At 38.2% G+C, this 24,014-nt stretch overlaps 1 protein-coding gene across 4 annotated transcripts in view; it reads right to left on the bottom strand.

The window, feature by feature from the left end:
• Positions 1-24,014, bottom strand: part of LOC128741441 (liprin-alpha-1) — a 1,114,069-nt gene that overhangs the window by 960,908 nt on the left and 129,147 nt on the right. For all 4 annotated transcript variants that reach the window (XM_053837258.1, XM_053837259.1, XM_053837257.1 and 1 more), the window contains exon 4: positions 12,077-12,151. In XM_053837258.1, coding sequence (XP_053693233.1) covers positions 12,077-12,151 — 75 coding nt within the window. The remainder of the gene's footprint in view (positions 1-12,076; positions 12,152-24,014) is intronic.

Raw genomic sequence — 24,014 nt, forward strand, 5'->3', positions numbered from 1 at the left:
AAGAAAAAAAGAAGGAAAAACGATGACTGAAAAAAAATTGTCTTCTTTTTCCTTAGACCAGCCTAGTGTTTTTGTCTTGACCTTGAAATGAGTGAAATGAGGAGCATATACAATTAATATTTTTTGAAACGCTAATTCTTTTCCAATTGACGAAGAGACGGTAGAAGAAAGTAATGAAATTTTTTTAGAGTGAGCAGAAAGAGCGGAAAGGTGTGAGAGAGGTGGGGGAGGGTTAATAGTAGCTACGCTTAACAAATACTCGTTATGACTCCTACCTTTTGTCCAATGCTGGAATGTGCGTGGGTCGAATTAAGCTATAATCTGAGCTTATAGCCACCCACCTGATGGTGGAGTTTCAAGATACGTCGCTAGCTTAATAAGGGGGTTGTGCAGTCTCCTTTTGTCCAGCGTCTCTATGGTTCAAAGATACATTAGTACCAGCGTGCCACATGACCTGGCCCTGGAACCTGGGGGTTCGAATCCGGCTATAAACTCAGATTATAGCTTGATTTGAACCATGCACCTTCCAGCATTGGACAAAAGGTAGGAGTCACAACGACTACTTGTTAAGCATAGCTACTAATATCCTCCCCCCTCTCTCTCACCTTTCCGCTTTTTCTCCTCATTCTAAAAATTTCAATGCTTTCTTCTACCGTCTCTTCGTCAATTGTAAAAGAACTACCGTTTCAAAAAAGATTCTTTTTCCTTTTACTCTGGCTGTGTTTCGTTTACAGTGCTCAAAAGTTATAAAAGTCTGCCAAGCTTCTACCAACAAGACAAAAAAAGTTTGTTCCAACACGTTGTGTAGTTTCTGAGAAAAAGGTACATTAAGTTTCAAAATCGTGTTTTTACAGAAGCGGCGTTTCATTCCGTTGAAGTTGTTCAACGCCGCGCTGCAATGCTTATATGTTCGATCGTTTTTCGATCACTTCACATGGTCGGGTCATTACAAAATTAGTATCAAAATAAGCGAAAAAACCTGAAGAATAAAAATCAGAAAAAAAACTTATAACTTTTTCATTGTGGTCGTTTAAGTCCCCTTAAAAGTCGCTTTTTATTTGGGAGGTATGATTACTTTTCGCGGCAGTGCCCCTTAATTTTACTAGATAGCATCAATCAAATTGAATTGAATAACTTCAAATATTGAAATATGTATAAAAAAAAATGCGAGTGCCCTCGATGCGCAGCTGAATGTAATTACTCGCGAGTAGGTTTTAAGCTGGATTTCAGAAGGAGTTGCAAGTTCATTTTTAGTCTGCGGTCAACACGCCTTGAATGATTGACAACACGTTTACAGTCTTTTACAGAGAAAACAGATGTTATTCAACGTTACGACTGTTATGGGTACCTCTTATATACCGTATATACAACTATTGTCCGGTCACCAAGCTATTTCTTCAAAAGTATCCGAGACATGTTTAGATCTAGTCAATATTATCCCAGCTATATTGTAGATAGACGTCTATTGAACTAATTGTTGTATCTTGGTGTAACTTGAGGTCGTATAACCCATCATGCGTCTTCAAGTCAAAGGACTGGCCACTTTGTCGGTGGATACGGAACTTACTCGGTCATTGAGGCTCAAGCACATGATTTAACTTTCATCGTGCCTGTCTTTGAATTCTAGTGTGATTTGTCGATTTGTAGTGTGATTTGTAACACGTTTGGTTAATTTCAAATTGTTCATTTTCATATTCCGTATTTACTGAAAATTACTCTGGCCATATATTTGGAACTGATTAGAATCCAACCATAATCAATAGCGACATATTGGACATATTGGATTATTGCTTTGCATTTCGCGGTCGTAAACTAACTGGTACCAAAATTAGGTGCCGGTCTTACCCCCATACTGATTTCCGGTGTTGCAACCCCGCACTCGTGTGGTCTAATTTTCTCACACGCGCGTTTTAGTTCTAACGAACACGCCAGCATGAGTATCTCCAACGGACTCTCGCTCTTATTTTTTCATGCACTGCGACAAATTTTTGCGAGTGTGTATTTAGCTATCGGCCACAGTCGCCGCTCTCGCTCGTCATTGCAATCCAAGCAGCTGACACCGATCACTTGCGAGGGCTCGCAGTCTTAACCGTGTGTGTAAGTGAAGGCGTAAGGTGAACAAAAAACTACAAGGTATACAGCCCTAAGGGTTGCACGGAAGGGTGACGTAGGACTATATCAGATTATTAGATAAAAAACTAATGTAAACTAAATTTCTGGCCTATCTATGTTTATAAGAATCTGTGAGTGCCATTGTGTAAGTGGACCAAACCTAGTGTTTTTAGTCTTGGCTTGAAATGCGGTCAACCATATATTAATATTTTTTGAAACGGTGGTTCCACGTATTTTCAAAGCCACCATTGCATTCAATGAAGAATTGAATCTGAATATTTCGCTCTTCTTTTTTAAATATTCACCTAAACAATATTTTTTGAAACGGTGGTTCTACAATTGATGAAGGGACGGTAAAAGAGTGTAATTGTAAAGATGAGGGGGGAGGGGGGGGGGGGGGTTATTGGTAACTATGCTTAACAAGTTGTCGTTGTGGCTCCTACCTTTTGTCCAATGCTGGAAGGTGCATGGGTCGAACCAAGCTATAATCTGAGATTATAACCGGACAACACCCGCCAGAGCATGTGGCTCGCTGGTACTTGTACCTTGTATTTGTGCCCTGGTGAGTGTTGTAGGTTCGAATCCGGTTATAATCTCATATCATAGCTTGATTCGACCAATGCACCTTCCAGCGTTGGAAATTTGTATTTCATTTGTATGGGATCCCCCCTTCTTAAAGAAGGCAAAGGTCCTAATTCACCACAGAACAAATTCCTGCCTACAAAAACCCGCACATAGCAAATTATGGTTCCATTTGATTAATTAGCTCTTGAGTTATGAGGAAATTTGTATTTCATTTGTATGCGAGCCCCCTCCACCCCCTCTTAGAAGGGGAAGGAGTCACAGTACACCATAGAAAAAAATCCTGTCTTCAAAAACCCTCACATATTTATTTTGAAACGATGATTCTACAATTGATAAAGGGACGGTAAGGGAAAGTAATGAAGAAGGATTTTTTCCGGGAATGAAGGGGAAGGGTGGAAAGGAAGGGGGGGGGGGGGAATTGGTAGCTATGGTTAACAAGTTGTCGTTGTGACTCCTGTCTTTTGTCCAATGCTGGAAGGTGCATGGGTCGAACCAAGCTGTAATCAGAGATTATAACCGGATTTGAACCCACAACACCTGCCAGGGCGTGTCGCTCACTGGTACCCGTGTACCTTTGAACCACAGAGGCGCTGGACAAAAGAAGTCTGCACAACCCCCCTTATTAACCATAGCGCGACATGGGTTGTTCTATTTTTAGACACACAATGTGCCTCTTCCTACACTTACTGTAGAAACCACCGACCGAGTTTTAGTCTAACGTCTTTTTACTTTCAGGACGACGACACTATGCAGGCCCTTACGACTTGCAAGGTACTGCGTGTGACGCTGTTCGTCCGAAAGCGTGTTAGTCCGCGTTTCTCAGCGCGGTTCTTCGGAGAAAGGCTCCGTTCCTATGAAAATTGACCAAACTCGTGACTTTAGTCATGACCTTGAAATGCGGTCAGGCATATATTAATATTTATTTTGAAACGATGATTCTACAATTGATAAAGGGACGGTAAGGGAAAGTAATGAAGAAGGATTTTTTCCGGGAATGAAGGGGAAGGGTGGAAAGGAAGGGGGGGGGGGGGGAATTGGTAGCTATGGTTAACAAGTTGTCGTTGTGACTCCTGTCTTTTGTCCAATGCTGGAAGGTGCATGGGTCGAACCAAGCTGTAATCAGAGATTATAACCGGATTTGAACCCACAACACCTGCCAGGGCGTGTCGCTCACTGGTACCCGTGTACCTTTGAACCACAGAGGCGCTGGACAAAAGAAGTCTGCACAACCCCCCTTATTAACCATAGCGCGACATGGGTTGTTCTATTTTTAGACACACAATGTGCCTCTTCCTACACTTACTGTAGAAACCACCGACCGAGAAGTTTTAGTCTAACGTCTTTTTACTTTCAGGACGACGACACTATGCAGGCCCTTACGACTTGCAAGGTACTGCGTGTGACGCTGTTCGTCCGAAAGCGTGTTAGTCCGCGTTTCTCAGCGCGGTTCTTCGGAGAAAGGCTCCGTTCCTATGAAAATTGACCAAACTCGTGACTTTAGTCATGACCTTGAAATGCGGTCAGGCATATATTAATATTTATTTTGAAACGATGATTCTACAATTGATAAAGGGACGGTAAGGGAAAGTAATGAAGAAGGATTTTTTCCGGGAATGAAGGGGAAGGGTGGAAAGGAAGGGGGGGGGGGGAATTGGTAGCTATGGTTAACGGTCGGTGGTTTCTACAGTAAGTGTAGGAAGAGGCACATTGTGTGTCTAAAAATAGAACAACCCATGTCGCGCTATGGTTAATAAGGGGGGTTGTGCAGACTTCTTTTGTCCAGCGCCTCTGTGGTTCAAAGGTACACGGGTACCAGTGAGCGACACGCCCTGGCAGGTGTTGTGGGTTCAAATCCGGTTATAATCTCTGATTACAGCTTGGTTCGACCCATGCACCTTCCAGCATTGGACAAAAGACAGGAGTCACAACGACAACTTGTTAACCATAGCTACCAATTCCCCCCCCCCTTCCTTTCCACCCTTCCCCTTCATTCCCGGAAAAAATCCTTCTTCATTACTTTCCCTTACCGTCCCTTTATCAATTGTAGAATCATCGTTTCAAAATAAATATTAATATATGCCTGACCGCATTTCAAGGTCATGACTAAAGTCACGAGTTTGGTCAACCCTCACATGCCAAATTTGGTTGCATTCGCTTGCTTAGTTCTCGAATTTTGAGGAAATTTGTGTTTCATTTGTATATGAGCATCCCCTCTTACACCCTCCTTAAAATTGCTCTCTTATCCCTTCCATAAAATAACTGGTCATTTTATCTATCCAACGACATATGAATTGACTAAAGTTTTTGGAGCGTCTTAGTAGGATACGAAACCTGGAAATTAAATAAAAAGAAAACTTATCCAATTTAATTCTACTATGTATATTTATTCTTGACAGATACGTATTTCGCCTACGATTTGCAGGGTTCCTCAGTGTCTGTTTTCGAACTCTTCGAAGTTCATCGTCGTAGGCGAAATACGTATCTGTCAAGAATAAATATACATAGTAGAATTAAATTGGATAAGTTTTCTTTTTATTTATTTTCCAAGACATATAAATTGTTCAGTTTCGTTCAGTAGTTTAATAGTTATTAGCATTTGAAATCTTTCACCCAAACGTTACGCTTCTATTTTCGTTTTCACAAACTGCTACACAGTCCCTGTATAGTAACCAAAGACGTAGTCCTACGTCAAAAGAAAAAATGCCAAATATGTATCCATATATTCTAGTATGCCGCTAGGCCGCACGGGCTGTTGGCTACTCACAAGTTGTAGGCTTTCTGAGCGGGCTGTGCAGAAAGACACTTCGAGGCTGTGCGCTCACTAGTAAGTAGGTAGCAGGATGTATGCACGCAGCATCGGCGGTTGTTTATCGTACGCTTGCGTCAGTTGCGTAAGCGCTGGATGCTGCTCATACTTGCTCGCTTGAGACTGGGCATACTTTACTTCTCGCTCGATTTGCAACATTGCCGATTTCACCCGCCAAGTTTTAGGTGCCGTCTATTATACGCAATGCATGTAATATCCCTTAATTTAAGGAAAACACAAAGGCACAAAACTGAAATTTAAATTCGATCTATAGCAGTCGGACATTCATATGTATGGCATAAAATCGAAAGAAGGGGTGCGTATCCCAATCTTCTATGCCTTTTACGTACTAGTACCAGTGCCACAAGATCGCGTACAAACAAATAAAAATACCAACGTCGCCGCAAACTACGCGCATTCACTCGAAGCTACGGTGCCGGAAGAGGATGAGCTGGACGAAGCTCCTCTCGGGACTGTTGAAACACTATCAAAACAGTCATCAGCAGTGTAGCGGAGAGCTCCATCTGGCACGTGGCCCGGAATCAGCGGAACGATTGGTTTGACAATGAATGTAGAAGGGTGATGAGTGAGGAAAACGCTGCGCGGGTCGCCAAGATGCGCAGTGCCACATGTCAGAACGGGGAAAGACACAAACAGAAGAAGATGCAGCGAAACCAAATCTTTCGGGAAAAAAGCGCTACCTGGAAGAGCAGGAATACGCAGAGTTGGAGCGGCTGCATCGTTCTCAGGAAACACGAAAGTTCTACCAGAAAGTGAGCGGATCCCGCAAAGGCTGTCAGAACGGGGAAAGACACAAACAGAAGAAGATGCAGCGAAACCAAATGTTTCGGGAAAAAAAGCGTTACCTGGAAGAGCAGGAATATGCAGAGTTGGAGCGGCTGCATCGTTCTCAGGAAACACGAAAGTTCTATCAGAAAGTGACCGGATCCCGCAATCCCGTCGCATTCCCGGATCCCGTCGGGATAAGACTGGCAGTATTCTGACGGACGATCGTAAGGTGACCAATAGGTGGGAGCAGCACTTCGACGAACACCTGAATGGCGCCCAGGCTGAGAGCTATGGCAGCGGGGAAAGCGATTTCGATGCTGCAACAAACGGGGAAGAGGTGCCAGACCCAACGATAGGCGAAGTTAAGGAGTCCATCATGCAGCTAAAGAACAAGAAGTCAGCTGGGAAAGATGGTATCGGAGCGGAGTTTATTAGAATGGGACCAGAAAAGTTGGCCGTTTGTCTACACCGACTAATTCTTAGAATTTGGGATACGAACAGCTACCGGAGGAATGGAAAGATGGGGATATCTGCCCGATATATAAAAAAGGGCGACAAGTTGGACTGTAAGAACTATCGAGCGATCACCGTTCTCAATGCCGCCTAAAAAGTGCTGTCCCAAATCACTTTCCGCCGACTATCACCAATTGCGAACAGATTTCAAGCCGACTTCGTCGAAGGTCGGTCTACAACGGATCAAATATTTACTCTGCGGCAAATCCTCCAAAAGAGCCGTGAATACAGAGTTCCCACGCATCATTGGTTCATTGACTTCAAAGCCGCATATGATACCATCGACCGGAAAGAGCTATGCAAATCAAGGACGAGAACAGCTTCCCCAGGAAGCTCATCAAACTTATTAAATATACGATGGATGGTACACAGGCTGTGTTCGGATTTCGGGTGGATTGTCAAGTTCATTCGAATCACATAGAAGGCTTCGTCAAGGTGATGGCCTTTCATGCCTGCTGTTCAACATAGCGCTACATGGTGTTATGAACCGAGCGGATATCAACACGCGGGGCACGATTTTCAACAAATCTAGTCAATTCGTCTGCTTTGCCGATGACATGGATATTATCGGCAGTACATCTGCGCGAAGCAGAAAAGATAGGGTTAAAGTAAATACGTCTAAAACAAAGTACATGCTGGCCAGCGGAACCGAGGCCGAGCGACGCCGCTTGGGCAGTACTGCCCATAAATGAAAAATTGACTAATATGCCATTTTTTCCAAAATTGAGATCATAATATCACATGATAGCATACACTCCAACCAATGTTCCCACTTAAGCCGATTGTAAAAAAATGCATTTTTGGAGGCACAGGACGTGAAACAATTTTGGCTAATATCCAAAATAAATGAGAAGTTGGCTAATATCCATAATGATTTCAACCCGCATGCGCAGCAACCGATGTGTTCTTATTTCGCATTATTCCATCACACATTAAAACTGATCATGTGGTGTGGTAGTTTCAGACGTAAGGTTAGCAATCGCAAGGTTTTTGGATCGAATCTTGTTATTTTTTCACATTTTATTTTTTTTTATAATCACGACGGCAGGATTCGCAGCTTCCATTAATGACGGCATGGAGTAGCTGCTTTTTCCTTCTGGCTTCAAGCGCTTGGTTGGCAACTTGTCCGGGGTGCACGGATTACTTGTTTCGTCGTCCACTTCGTCTTCACTTGTGCTCCCGTACTGTTTTAGGTAGTTCAAAGCCATTTTGTAGGCTCACTAACACGAGATAATTCACAACGTATGGACGTTAGCCAAATTTACTCCCGAATTGTAAACTCTACTTGTGTTTATAAATGAAAAACTGGCTACTACGTTTAAAACGTCCAGCGGAGGGAATTTGGCCACATCTATCGCTGTTTGAACTCAACGGTGTGGCTTCGGCGTGTATGAGGGGTAATATGCACATTAAATAGGTTGCCATTTCCGCGTAAAACATCTTTTACAGACAAAAGTAATAAAATTTCATTTTTCTCAAGTTCATGTCGGTGGCATATTAGCCAATTTTCCATTTATGGGCAGAGTAGTATATTGATCGACGGCGATGAGTTTGAGGTAGTCGATGAATTTGTCTACCTTGGTTCACTGGTAACGGCAGACAATGATACCAGCCGTGAGATTCGGAGGCGTATTATCAGCGGAAGTCGTGCTTACTATGGGCTTCATAAGCGATTGCGATCGAGCAGACTAAGTCCCCGTACAAAGTGCACCCTGTACAAGAAACTTATTAGACCGGTTGTTCTCTACGGGCATGAAACATGGACAATGCTCGAGGAGGACCTGCGAGTGCTCGGAGTTTTCGAACGACGAGTGCTAAGAACGATTTTCGGCGGCGTACAGGAGAACGGAGTATGGAGAAAGTTGCGGTCTTCGGGAAGGTTACTTAAATAACTGCCACCTTCAAGATGGTATGGAAAATAGCGCAGAATTGACTCACTACGTGGCGCTAGCGTATATGTAGCATTCTTATACAAGCTGTATCTTGCGCTGCTGGCTATCCAGAAAGTTGCAGTCTTCGGGAAGGTTACTTAAATAACTGCCGCCTTCAAGATGGTATGGAAAATTCAAGGTGGTATGGAACCGGCTGCACTAGTGTATGTTTTTTTGTATTTGCCATAACTCATGATCTTGGTTGTACAAGAAGATCCTTTCTTCGGAAGGGTAGTTTAAGTTACCGAGCCGTCCATTCATTTTACGTGATTTCATTTTATGTCCGAAATTTGAATTAACATCCTATCGATTTACGTCCAAAATTTGAATTAACGTGCAAGGATTTTTGGGGCCGGGGGAGTTTCTTAGGATGATTGTTTATTTTTTATCCCTCACTTTCCCGCTTGGTCAACCGTCCATAAAAATTCTACAAAATTTACACCCGTATTTTTCCATTTGGCACTTAGGGAACCCCGTTTTGAGAAAGAGTGGTCCCAAAATATCCCAACTTTTGCCAAGCTTTCCTTCTTTAATAATTTATCACTTTTGAACCACTGAATTGATTTTTATTATTTTGGTACCAAATATGGAGTTAAAGCTCAAGGTTTTCATTGACTGCTCAAACATTTAAAATAGTTTGACGTAGGACTACGTCTTTGCTTACTATACTGGGACTGGGTACCACTTTGTGAAAACGAAAATAGAAGTGTAACGTTTGAATGAAAGATTTCAAATGCGAATAAAACTACTAAACTACTGAACGAAACTGAACGATTTATGTGTCGTTGGATAGATAAAATGACCAGGAATTTTATAGATGGGTGAAAGAGCAATTTTAAGGAGGGCGTAAGAGGGAGGGCTCCTACACAAATGCAACACAAATTTCCTCAAAACTCGAGAACTAATCAAGCAAATGGAACCAAATTTGGCATGTAAAGGTTTCAGAAGCCAAAAATTTTTTCTGTGATAAATTGAGACCCCTTTCCTCTTTTGGAGGGGACAGCTCCCATACAAATGAAATCCAAATTTACTCATAACTCTAGAATTAATCAAGCAAAAGGAACCAAATTTGGCATGTAAGGGGTTTTGGAGGCAAGAATTTTTTCTATAGTGAATTAGGCCTTTGTCTTCTTTAAGAAGGGGGATCCCATACAAATGAAATATAAGTTTCCTCATAACTCGAGAACTTATCAAGCAAATGGAACCAAATTTGGCTTGTGGGTGTTTTTGGAGACTTGAATTTATTTTACGATGCTTTGAGACCCCTCACCCCTGTGGTACGAGGATAAGGACTCTCATACAAATAAAACAGAAATTTTTCCGAAATTTCCCGAAAACCGTAACTTTCTAGATAGTAAGCAGCGCAAGATACAGCTTGTATAAGAATGCTACATATACGCTAGCGCCACGTAGTGAGTCAATTCTGCGCTATTTTCCATGCCATCTTGAAGGTGGCAGTCATTTGAGTAACCTTCCCGAAGATCGCAAGTTTATAAATAGTCAGCAGCGCAAGATAAAGCTTGTATAAGAATGCTATATATATATACGCTAGCGCCACGTAGTGAGTCAATTCTGCGCTATTTTCCATACCATCTTGAAGGTGGCAGTCATTTGAGTAACCTTCCCGAAGATCGCAACTTTCTAAATAGTCAGCAGCGCAAGATACAGCTTGTATAAGAATGCTGCATGTACGCTAGCGCCACGTAGTGAGTCAATTCTGCGCTATTTTCCATACCATCTTGAAGGCGGCAGTCATTTGAGTAACCTTCCCGAAGACTGCAACTTTCTAAATAGTCAGCAGCGCAAGATAAAGCTTGTATAAGAATGCTATATATACGCTAGCGCCACGTAGTGAGTCAATTCTGCGCTATTTTCCATACCATTTTAAAGGCGGCAATTATTTAAGTAACCTTCCCGAAGACCGTAACTTTCTAGATAGTCAGCAGAGCAAGGTACAGCTTGTATAAGAATGCTACATATACGCTAGCGCCACGTAGTGAGTCAATTCTGCGCTATTTTCCAAGCCATCTTGAAGGTGGCAGTCATTTGATTAACCTTTCCGAAGACCGCAACTTTCTAAATAGTCAGCAGCGCAAGATACAGCTTGTATAAGAATGCTACATATACGCTAGCGCCACGTAATGAGCGAATTCTGCATTATTTTCCATACCATCTTGAAGGTATCAGTCATTTGAGTAAACTTCCCGAAGACCGCAACATTCTAGATAGTCAGCAGCGCAAGATATGGCCTGCATAAGAGTACTACATATACACTAGCGCCACGTAGTGAGACAATTCTATAATCCATACAATCCGACGAAAAGCCCTTGATCTGCTAAACAACTTTGTCGAAGACACCAACGTTCTATACGGTCAGGATCACGAGTTATTCCATGTTGGAACCAATTATGTCAATTCGTCCACTTTTTTTACGTCCAAAACTTGAATTAACGTCCTCTCGTTTTACGTCCAAAATTTGAATTAACGTCCTCTCGTTTTACGTCCGAAATTTGAATTAACGTCCACTTTTTTTACGACCGATTTGATTTACGTCCCCCCAGTAGTGGACGTAAAACGAGATTTGAGTGTATAATCAGGGCCCGACAACGTCACCTTCAATTGCATAGCGTCACTCAACAATGAAGAGGTGAAGCTTCGGTTTCAACAGAAGCAACACCGCTTCAGTTTCAAACTGGCTCCAGTCAGCGTCAGCGAAACGGGATTCATTTCATCATGATTATCGGTTTAAACTTTTCATTTGTACTTTTCTATCAAATATTCAGAAGAAGGCCAGCAACTTTGAATGCAAATCAACTGAATTTGAGTAACATTTCCTACAATGCAACGCATATTAAAATTAACCTAGTCAATGTCGACAAATCGTGCCTGACTTTCTACCGTCGTCAATTGAAACAGCAACCAACTTCAACTTAAGCTTGCTTGAAACGTTCTGTTCAACAAATGAAGCAAGTCACTTCATGTATGAAGCGAAGGTAAGAGAAAGTCAGTTTCGTTTATTTGTTTCGACGATGCCAGGCCTTGATTATAATAGTTACTTGGTCGTTTCTAAATTGCATTGTTTCATGACTCGAATTTTAGACACTGCATAATATTCCCAACACTTTGACATAACCAATGAGTTATTTAGTTTATAGAACTGGTAAGGATACTAGTTTATTTCTATAAAACCAGGAGTAATCAAAAAAGGACAATGGAACAAATAATATACGGTATTAATGAATAGTAGAAATGATCATATTTGAAAAGCCATACATAAACTGTTGACTGAATTGCAATTAAATCAATAAAAACAAAACAACATAAATTAAAGGTGTATTACCTCGTCTTTTGCTTGAGATAGTTCCTCTTCCAATTCGGTGTTCTTCTCCAACGCGATGCGAAGACGTTCACGAACCTGAAATTAAATTTTTTTTACTGGTTTGGAATATGCCTATTTATAGCCATTTTATCTTTTTTAAGCTATATTACCTATGTAGCTATATTAGCTATATAACCTAATGTTTAGAAATTGGTCGTGTGTGCACGTCTGGTGTGCGTACGTGTTTGAAATTTGTGTGAGCGGTATGTTACGTGCAGAGCAGCCTTACTTTTTGTGCTCCTATTTTACTTATTTTTACATATATGGCTGTACCGCCTCTTCCAAGCCAAATTTTAAAAAAACGGATTACCTACGAATGGTCGAAACACAAATGGGCGAAATACCAAAAGACATAATATATCAAATGACCGAATCACAAAAGGCCGAAACACAAATGCCCGAACGCAATATTCGGCTGAAAATATTCGCAGTCTTCAACCTGCACAAATGTTGGGTACATGCTGTCCTTACTCGCTGCCGCTCCACAGTGGCGTCAGTCAGAACAAAATTGAGACAAAATTAAGTCCGTAAAGTAGCATGAAACTTATATATTTTACTTAATGCTGTGAACCAAACTGGCTACTAAAAATAAAAGTTTTCAAATACTATAAATATCAATAATTAGGGTGTGTCAAAAATAATGTTCTAACAAAAGGTTTATAAACTACTTGAACTATTATTTTTATTTTGTGTATTTTTTTGCATTGAGATAATTAAGAGAAGAAGTGATGACCTTCTAACTCTCAATAACCCATAACGTGGCTCAAAATTAAAAACCCGATTTAATCCACCTAGTGGTGAAAGCAACCTTTGTTATACGGTTTTACTTGCTATTGGAGATAGAAATCGACACGTCTTCAGAACATAATTCATCTATTGATTAATGTTGCATAGTGCGTTGGTTTTCATATTTTTTTTTGGAAAATGAATAAGTTTACAAATTTTGAACAAAATAGGAGCACTTATAAATTTTGATAGATCCTTTTTACCTTTGTTATACTATAATAAAGGTTTAGAAATTGGTGGAAAAACACGAAATCGAACCGAGGCCCGGAGGGCCGAGTCCCATATACCAAACGATAGGGTTCGACGAACTGAGCAAAGTCTGTGTGTCTGTATGTATGTATGTATGTATGTGTGTGCGCTTCATTTTCTATCGCCTGTTTTTCGGAGATGGCTGAACCGATTCGTTCGATTTTACTTTTGTTTGAAAGCTACTATTGCCTAGTGTATCACTATTGAGTTGTTTCATGGTCCGACTTTTTGTTTAAAAGTAGTGAGTAAAAATGTGAAAACTACCTGACACGATTTTCTCCGGAACTAGACAACCGATTTCAATGATTTTAGTACCAAATGAAAGCTCTTGCTATAATATAAAAATTGTCAGGAAGTTTTATTGAGAACAAACAAGTAGTTTAAAAGTTAACCTTAAAAAATCAGAGGGGTTGTGTACAAGACACGACCGCATATATAGGTGACGCAGAACTACGTAAGTCTCTTTGTAGTGATAGTAGCATGTATTCATGCTTGTAGTCATTCGATTTTTCATGTATACATGCTATATGCAACATATATACATGCTACATGCGTTGTATGTAACATTTATCAAAGTAGTAACATTGCATACGTTCAATTCTCAAAAGATTGTGCATTTGAAAACAATTTAACAAAATCAAGAACACAAACTATTGCTTTCCTGCTACCTTACTGAAATTAAGGGGGCATAGTACTTTTTCTATTTAAAAAAATCGAAATTTTTTTATTGATTATTTCGAAAGATTAACATTTTGACCATATGTGTTTCAAGTCATTTCGATGAATTCTAAAAATTGGCTTACAGCTATTTGTACCGCGCATGTCTGAAGCGATTACACAGCGAATAAAAACTTCAACGTCGTTTTTCTCGAAACCAGGTTTTGAAAGTCGGTACCATAAATATCTCAAGAACGGCTCAAGCAATTCTCATGATTCTTTTTTTGTTTCAAACACAACAAAATTATCTAGTGTTTGACCCATCCTTTGTTCGATATTACAATTTTTGTATTTTGACGTAGGACTACGTCTTACGGCAAGTTTTGAGATAGGGTGTCATTCCAAAAAATCGAAAAATGCGAGCGTCACGAAAAATGAAAGGTTTTGAACGCTAATAGCTCAGCGGTTTTCCGATGGATTTTCAATATTCTTACACCAATCGATCGATAAATCTTCTAAGAATTGACCTAAATGAAGAAAAGTATGGATCCTTGATGTTGAACTATTGAAAAATTGAAAATAATGAACCTATGTTTTACCAGAATTCTCGCTTCGTGATTGGTTGGAAGATTCTTTGCGATGATCTAAACCTATACCAATTTGATATCTGTGCTTGGGAAGTACGCCAAAACAAGTGACAAAGTTTCCTCATTTCAACAAGATTTCTTAACACCGCGGTTAAACCTAGACCATTTTGATGTCCTTGCTTGGGAAGTACGCCAGAAAGAGTGACAAAGTCCCCTCGTGCCAACAGATTTCTTACGAACGCGAATAAACCTAGTCCAATTTGATGTCTGTGTTAGGGAAGTGTGCCAGAAAAAATGACACAGGTTCGCTGTCCCAACAGATCGCAAATTCTTTACTGCGAGACCATTAAACCTCGGCGAATTCGATATCTGTTTTGGAAAAATGTGCTACAGCTGTACTGTTCGGTTATAATACGACTTTGTATGAATACGCATGCTTGCCGTTTCATTAGAAGTGTAGTGAAAAGATGTGCTGTTGATAAAATAGGATTGAATTGGTAAAATCCCTTCAACGTGGGAAACCATGGATAATAAAAACAATCTTTAATTTCAGTAAGGTAGCAGGAAAGCAATAGTTTGTGTTCTTGATTTTGTTAAATTGTTTTCAAATGGACAATCTTTTGAGAATTGAACGTATGCAATGTTACTACTTTGATAAATGTTACATACAACGCATGTAGCATGTATATATGTTGCATATAGCAAGTATACATGAAGAATCGAATGATTACAAGCATGAATACATGCTACAAAGAGACTTACGTAGTCCTGCGTCACCTATATATGCGGTCGTGTCTTGTACACAACCCCTCTGATTTTTTTGAAATGTTTAAAGTCAATTTTTTCGACTAAAAACCTTACTTTTACGTTTTAATGTCCGCCATTTTGTTATGCGTTCGAATTTAAAAAAAAGAATGGGTCAAACACGAGATAATTTAATATACTTTCATGTCGTTTTGGAATTTTTCAATTCGGATAAGCCCACCAGCGCTAATCCATGGTACCGCAAATCATGTTTTTTTCGAATGATCATGTTCAAGGAGCCGTAGGGGAGAGGGGAAGAGGTTCACATATGCAAACAAACTTGTAAATATTAGTATAAAGAGCAATGTTTAGAATGCAAAAAAACCGAATCGATTCACTTTTCGCGTTATCGAGAAAAAAATATTTGAAATAAGTAAAAAAATATGGTGTCAAAAGTACTCTGCCCCCTTAAAGATTGTTTTTATTACCCGTGGTTCCCCACGTTGAAGGGATTTTACCTATTCAATCCTATTTTATCAACAGCACATCTTTTCACTACACTTGTAATGAAACGGCAAGCATGTGTATTCATACAAAGTCGTATTATAACCGAACACTACAGCTGTAGCACATTTTTCCAACACAGATATCAAATTCGCCGAGGTTTAATAGTCTTGCAGTAAAGAATTTGCGATCTGTTGGGACAACAAACTCTGACTGAGTGCTGCCGTAACACAGACATCAAATTGAACTAGGTTTAATTGCGTTCGGAAGAAATCTGTTGGCACGAGGGGGCTTTGTCACTCTTTCTGGCGTACTTCCCAAGCAAGGACATCAAAATGGTCTAGGTTTAACCGCGGTGTTAAGAAATCTTGTGGAAATGAGGTAACTTTGTTACTTGTTTTGGCTTACTTCCCAAGCACAGATATCAAATTGGTATAGATTTAGATCATCGCAAAGAATCTTCCAACCAATCACGAAGCGAGAATTCTGGTAAAACATAGGTTTATTATTTTCAATTTTTCAATAGTTCAACATCAAGAATTCATACTTTTCTTGATTTGGGTCAATTCCTAGAAGATTTGCCAATCGATTGGTATAAGAATATTGAAAATCGATCGGAAAACCGCTGAGCTATTAGCATTCAAAACCTTTCATTTTTCGTGACGCTCGCATTTTTCGATTTTTTGGAATGACACCCTATCTCAAAACTTGCCGTAAGACGTAGTCCTACGTCAAAATCAGAGGGGTTGTGTACGAGACACGACCGCATATATAGGTGACGCAGGACTACGTAAGTCTCTTTGTAGTGATAGTAGCATGTATTCATGCTTGTAATCATTCGATTCTGCATGTATACATGCTATATGCAACATATATACATGCTACATGCGTTATATGTATCATTTATCAAAGTAGTTACATTGCATACGTTCAATTCTCAAAAGATTGTGCATTTGAAATTTTTTTAACAAAATCAAGAACACAAACTTTTGCTTTCCTGCTACCTTACTGAAATTAAAGATTATTTTTATTACCCATGGTTTTCCACGCTGAAGGGATTTTAATAATTCAATCCTATTTTATCAACAGCACATCTTTTCACTACACTTCTAATGAAACGGCAAGCATGCGCATTCATACAGAGTCGTATTATAACCGAACACTACATTTTTCCAACACAGATATCTGTTTCTCAGAGATGACTAAATCGATTTTTGTGCTATTAGTCTCATTTGAAAGACAATACAGTCTAATGGATCACTATTGATTTGTTTTTTGATTGGACGTTCAATTTGAAGGTTATGGGCAATCGTGTACCACACATCAAAAGTAACAATAATTTATAATAATTTTAACTAAGACAATTTATCAAGTTTCAATTATTTTAGTATCAAACGAAAGGTTTCAACACTGCGAATGTATCTGCAAAATTTCAAAATTTCATCATCTGCAGAATTGGTTTTGCCGGTCAAAAGATATTAACCCTCGAACACTCGCGCCAACTTTTTAATACGGTTACTCGCGCGTACAATAGCCCAAAACCAAGAAACGTGCGCATTGGAGTTTTTACTGGGAAAACTTGGTTTTAGATTTATCGAACTTTCGGAAGAGTTTCTTGAAATTAAAAGCTCTATCGTCTGGTAGAATTTAAATTTTGATTAATCCCCCTAAAAGTGAAATAAAAAAAATATTTTTCTTCAGTTTCAATATAACACATTGACGAGTTCTGCAAAGTTTTAGAGCATATTATTACAAGAAATTTTGCCGAAGACAGCAACCTTCTATCTATTCAGCGAAGATAGAAAAACCCTATTTATTGTACAGTTAGATTTCGAATTTGGCAATGTTCGATTTTGGCATGCCTCGATTTTGACAACAAAAGTATTCGTTTTTGGCAACACAAGATATTTCACTTCCAGAATTATACTTAAATATCAATCAGTGTCTGCATACATGCTTTACATGACGAAAAATGATGCCCTCAGTATGTTCATGAAAAAAAGCTATGTGGTTTCGAACAATAATATTTTATTGCCGTAGGACTACGTCTTACCGCAGGGTGTCAATAACTTATTTACACTGGACGGATAGCTATTGGCGGACTTTTTAAACATAAAATGGTTGCAATCGTTGATTAGGGTATGAAATGGGGAAGGCAACTAGGAAGAAGCGCCCAACATAGCTCTAGCCATCCCAAGCCCCTACCTAGCGCCTCCACGTGGCCATACCTGGAAATACTTCAATTTGTATAATTGAGTAGCCAAGCTAGGAGGTGCGGGGTCGTGCGGTTTTCAGTTCCTAACCTTACAAATGTAGTTTTAGGCAACCATTAAACCACACGACTTTATTTTCAAGTATTATATGATTTAAACTAATATTTTTGGCAAACTAATCTATTTTCAGGGAGCGAAATAAGGCGCTATATCCTTGGCCAATTGCAGCCTGGCTTCTGGTCTAAATACCATTAGTTCATCCCTGAGGGTCCGGAGTATCACTTAACCTTTATTAGCAAAGATACTCCCAACGATTGTAAATAAATCATTATCTATGTATACGGGAAGCGTTTGGTACGGGAACTCCACGCTTTCTTCCTTCCCCTTGATTTCAAGGAGTTTAATGGAATTAGATATTTTTTCTGGTTCCACTTGATTCCTTGGAATTCTCTCTGCGGTACATGCTGCGCAGTTGGCCTGGCCGTTGACAAGAAAAATGATTGATTCAAGTAATCGTCATTTTCCAGGATGCCTTCAAGAATTGGCTGCGTTAGTGTGAGATTAGATTAGATTAGATAAAATGGTTGCAATCGTTGATTAATGATATTTAGTCTATTTTTAAAGCATTTACATTAAATTTTTTCATATTGAAAAAGAGTCCCGATTTTGGCACGGTTTCGATTTAGGCAACATAGGCGACACGCTTTTATTGCCAAATTCGATATCCTACTGTATATGAATTTGTAAAATCAGTTTTTCTATTTTAGTTCTTTTTGGAATTGTTGTATGACTATCAGGTAAATTTCTTACACCGTCTAATTTTGATTCTAAAAATTGCCTAATTGAATCAGTGGATTTCATTTTTTGATTAATTCCAAATAAAAGTTTAGAAGCTGTGTTTCCTGTACTTCTACAAATAGTATTGTTTATAAAAAATTCAGCTTCAATTAAAATCGTGGATAAACCTTTCGAAGGAAATGTATCAATCAGTTTTGCAATCATAGGTGTCAATAGTCTGTTGCATCTTTCTATTTGCCCATTTGATTTTGGACACCCTGTTGCAATTAATATATGTTTGATACCAAATTCATTCATACATGCTTCAAAACTATTCGAAGTAAAACATGATCCTCTATCTGATATTAATCTTTCTGGAACAGAGTAGCAAGAAAAATATTGTTTAAGATGCTTGATTGCTTCGCTTGTATTTGTTGTTTTGCATGGATATAATTTAATATATTTAGAAAACCCATCCACTATTTCAAAAACATATTTAAACTTGGAATTGTTCATTGTAATCGGACCATAGTGATCGATATGGATTGTATCAAATGGAATATTTCCTTTATCAATGTTATTTAAATGTCCATCTTGTTTAAACGTTTTTTTTTCGAAAACACTATGCACTGTAAACAATTGTTAATATAATTTATTACCCTTTTCTTCATGTGTGGAAACCAATAACAACGCATAATAACTTCACATATGTACTTTATCTACCCCAAAATGCCCTAAATCGTCATGACAAGACTTGATTACTCGATTGACCATTTCACAGGGTACATAAAACAATAATTGATCTTTATATTTTCTATAAACTAGTCCTTCTCTTAATTCGAAAAACTTATTTTCTAATAATAATAGACTTTCCCTTATTTTATTAATTTCAACATCTTTCATTTGACAAGCCAAAAGGGTTCTTTCAAATTCACTACTATAATTATCAAATTCATGAATACTATATATTCGTGATAATGCATCTACGTGACGCATGTTTTTCGACTGACGATGAACAGTTTCGAAGTCAAATTCTGAAAGAAATATTTCCCATCTTGCTATTTTTGGATTTATATCTTTCTTTTTTAATGTATCTGCTAATGCATGGCAATCAGTTGTAACTTTAAAGTGGATACCTTGTAAATACACTTGGAATCGTTTTATACTATTATAAATGGCAAGAGTTTCTAATTCAAACGAATGAAGTTTTGATTCTGAGTCAGTCGTTCTTTTGCTGAAAAACATAACTGGATGGAAAAATCCATTAGATTGTTGCTGCATTAGCACTGCTCCATAACCATGACTACTAGCATCTGTATGAAGTTCTGTAGGAGCTTTTGGATTATAAATTTTGAGTACAGGCTCGCTTATTAACTTCTCCTTAATTACTTCAAAGGCATTTACTTGTTCCAAATTAAATGCAAACGTTTTATTTTTGCCTTTTTTCGAAGCATTATAAAATGGCTTTGAAATTATCGAAAATTTGGGAATAAATCGTCTGAAATAAAACTTGCTAAACTAATAAATCTATTCAACTCAGATTCATTCTTTGGTAGTGGAAATTTTTTAATGCATTCGATGTGCCTGTTGCTAGGACTAGTTCCGCCATATCAATTTTATATCCTAGATATTCTGTCTCAGTTTTCATAAATTTACATTTAACGGTTCGTTTAAGTGAGGAATTGCATATCTTTTCATTGCCAAAATTAATTCTCCAATAGAACCGAATTTACTTGTCGCCAAAACCATTTGTAATATTTCGTCTTGAATTCCATGAATAACCTATTTGATGATTGCTTCCTCACTTAAACGAACCGTTTTGCCAATCGCCATTATTTCATAGACATAGTTTTCGAAATCTTCTTCCGGTAGCTTTGCTCGCTGAATCAATCGACAATGAACGTCTGCTTCATCAATATGAGATGGAAATCCTGAACTTAGTTCACGCTTGAAATCCTCCCAGCTTACGATCGTTTCTTGAACTGCTTCATACCATAACCTCGGAACTTTCCCAAATCTTGTTATCGCGTAATGAAGGGAAGCTTGATCCGTCCACTGGTATAGCGCTTTGATGTTCTCTAATTTCGCAATCCAAGAATCTGCCGTTGTACTTGCCGGATTGAATTCAGGGATAATGCGTTTGACATCTTCGGGATGTAACAGGACCATTTGCTTAGTTTGATTCTGATAAAAACCGTCTCCACCAGCAGCACAATCTTGAGCATTAAGAACAGCATGAGCCTGAACATGAACGTCTCCACCAGCAGCACGGTCTTGATGATTTTCTACAAATGACTCCGCTTGAATTTCAGCCGTTTCAATTGATTGTTCAAGTTGACGAGGTCTTGAATTCAGTAACATGTTTCTCCGTATTCTCGGCATTTTGTTGAATTGAAAAAAAATCTCGATCCCACTTCTGAATTGTAGTAACAAACTACCTTTAACGATGGACGAACAAAAAATGATTATATTTCATCAACTGAATATTCACCTGTCTAACTCCTGCAAACCTGTGCCTACTTGATAATCGAAACTTATATTGATGAATCTATATATGCAATAGAATACTATAACAAGCAGGTATGGAATAAGAGTCGTGTGGTAGCATTCGGTGCTGAATAAGCGAATTTGCTGAATTGTCTGTTGTTTAAACGTCATATCCTAATTTTTTCTAGCTTCTAATCAACATCTGTACGTTGTTATATAAGTGCGGAATAAGAGTCGAATAAAGGTTATGCAAACGTATCAGCAGTACGCCTAAGAACAGGTGTGGAATACTGGTCGCTTAAAGGCTACCATCAAAATGCATGTCGAATAGACGTTGTGCAAACGTGTCAGTCAAGAGCAATTGTGGAGTAAAAGTGGAATAAGAGTGGAATGACCATTGCACAGTGGTCCAGCAGCTAAAATTAAGTGGAAAGTTTTTTGTGGTTCAAAATAGCTCCCCACAATGTTCAGCAAAGTTGTACAACTCTAATAGACAATTAATGCGAAATCAACGACTAAGTTCCAGTTTGTCTTGTAAACACATAATCCATAATAACTTTTTATAAGAAAGAGATAGAAGGATAACTTCTTTGACAAAGTTGTAGCTTAAGATTATATAAGTAACTTTGCCAAAGACATAGTATGCGTATTTCTAGGCGTTTCTAACTTACATAGTGTTTTATAAAAAGACCTCTCAAAAATCACTTTTTCGCTGATTTCTTCAAATTCAGTGGTTTTATTGCATCATAATGTCTTACAAAGTTGGTTATCTTATCAAAAGACATATTTTTGTAGAACATTGTATGTTGAAAACTCGTTCGTATAACGAGTTCTAACGTTTTTCCTGTGTTTTTTTAGTCTTTTTTGGAATAGAATATCTCAAAAAGGGGCAAACGAAAAAAATCAAACTTGGCCGTTTCTGAAAGCTTGGAGTTTTATCTCAAGCATATGTGAAAATAAAAAAACTGGTTTTTTCTCTAACTCGAGTAATTTCACTTTAATTATTTCATGTTTGACCATTTTCTACTATGCAGTATTTTCCAATATCTTCTTGAAGACGATTAAAGTCAACATGTAAATAGTAAAAAAGAAATTTGTCGTACCATGACAAAATTTCTTCTGATTGCCACGTAAAATAGTCTTCGAACTCCGGATAAGTTAAGAGATCTAGTTTTTTGACCTAGTGCTAGTTTTCGAACCACTGCTGAAATATTCATCAAATAAGTTTTTATAACGGACAATTGTTTATTGTCAAGATATATGGACTTCGCCCGTCATCCAATCCATACATATAAATATAAATTATAATACCAAATACAAAATAATATAAAATGCAGTGGTATTAGAGTACATGTAATTGACCTCTCAGAAATAGTCCGAAAGTTTTTTCTTAATAGTATCAGTCGACATGTTTAAGTTTAGTATGTTTCTAAAATTGTTCATTAGCTGCATACAGCGGCAGGCTGGTTCATTGCGCGCGTAATTAGTTCGACGGTGGTTTAGAGTGAAGGGCCGTGGTCTCCACAGAACTACTGTACTCTGGTTAGCAGTTATCCTGGATTTCAAATAATCACTGTCGTATCGTCCTTTCTGCAAATGGAGCTCAGCACTAGCTGGTTTTGATAAATATCTATCTTACAATTTTCATTAATTTACAAATAGTCATGGAAATCTTCACTTGGATATATGCACATGCAACTAACTTTATATTGATATTTCTGATTCTAGTCTAAAGTAATCTTTTAAATTACTTTAGTGTCAGAAAGCTGAAAAGTCTTCAAAATTGACGTCTTATACGTATTCAGGAACAGGAACATGACTATGATCGTAGTAAAAAAGGAAGAACATTTTCAAGCAAATCCTATTAGAGTCCTGGAGTTTTTTGTCAAAAGATTTGAGGGTACCGTTATTGTTATTTTAAATTAGTATCTAAAATGTTCGTGAAAGTAATTCGGTAGTTTAGGAGATTATTTCCCATTCAATTCCATATTAGCTATATCGCCAACCGTTAATAAAATGCTAGTACACGGCGCAGATATTATTAAGGCCACGGCACAACTCATAGGGTTATTAAGCGAAGAGGTACAGGAAACGCTAAATAAATGTATTTGTAAGTTCAGGGAATTTCACGTCAGAAAATTTAACCGGATTGCCAATTTGGAGGATGTGTTCAAACGCCTCCTGCTGTCGTTCGATCCAGTCATTGCAATACAGAATCGTTCGTATTGTACACGTACTCTGGAGCTTCCACCAAGCGCAAACCAATTATTAATATAATAAATTATTATATTGCTAACAATAATAAAATATTTCGAAAACAAAACATTTATTGAATCTCTCAAATAAATGACTACCCTTTTTGTTTTCCAAATCAACGATATAGGTACTGATATAAGGTGGTTGAAGTTCGAAATTATCTATAGTTCTGTTTTGATATACTTACCTGCGATTAAAAAATGACATAAAACTAAAATAACAGTTAACAATATTACGTATGAAATAACCAATTTTTTTTGCTTTTTTATTGAAAATTAATTTTAAAACATTATTGACGGTAGATTGAGCATATTTGCAAAATAATGAAAATTGACAGATAGATATTTATCAAAAACAGCTGGTGCTGATAGAAAACTGATGTCATATCTGGAGTTCGAAGACTATTTTACGTGACAATCAGAAGAAATTGTGTCAAGATACGACAAATTTCTTTTTTACTATTGACATGTTGACTTTAATCGTCTTCAAGAAGATATTGGAAAATACTGCATAGTAGAAAATGGTCAAACATGAAATAATTAAAGTGAAATTACTCGAGTTAGAGAAAAAACCAGTTTTTTATTTTCACATATGCTTGAGATAAAACTCCAAGCTTTCAGAAACGGCCAAGTTTGATTT

Source organism: Sabethes cyaneus, chromosome 3, assembly GCF_943734655.1.
Source record: "Sabethes cyaneus chromosome 3, idSabCyanKW18_F2, whole genome shotgun sequence".
Lineage (NCBI taxonomy): Eukaryota > Metazoa > Arthropoda > Insecta > Diptera > Culicidae > Sabethes > Sabethes cyaneus.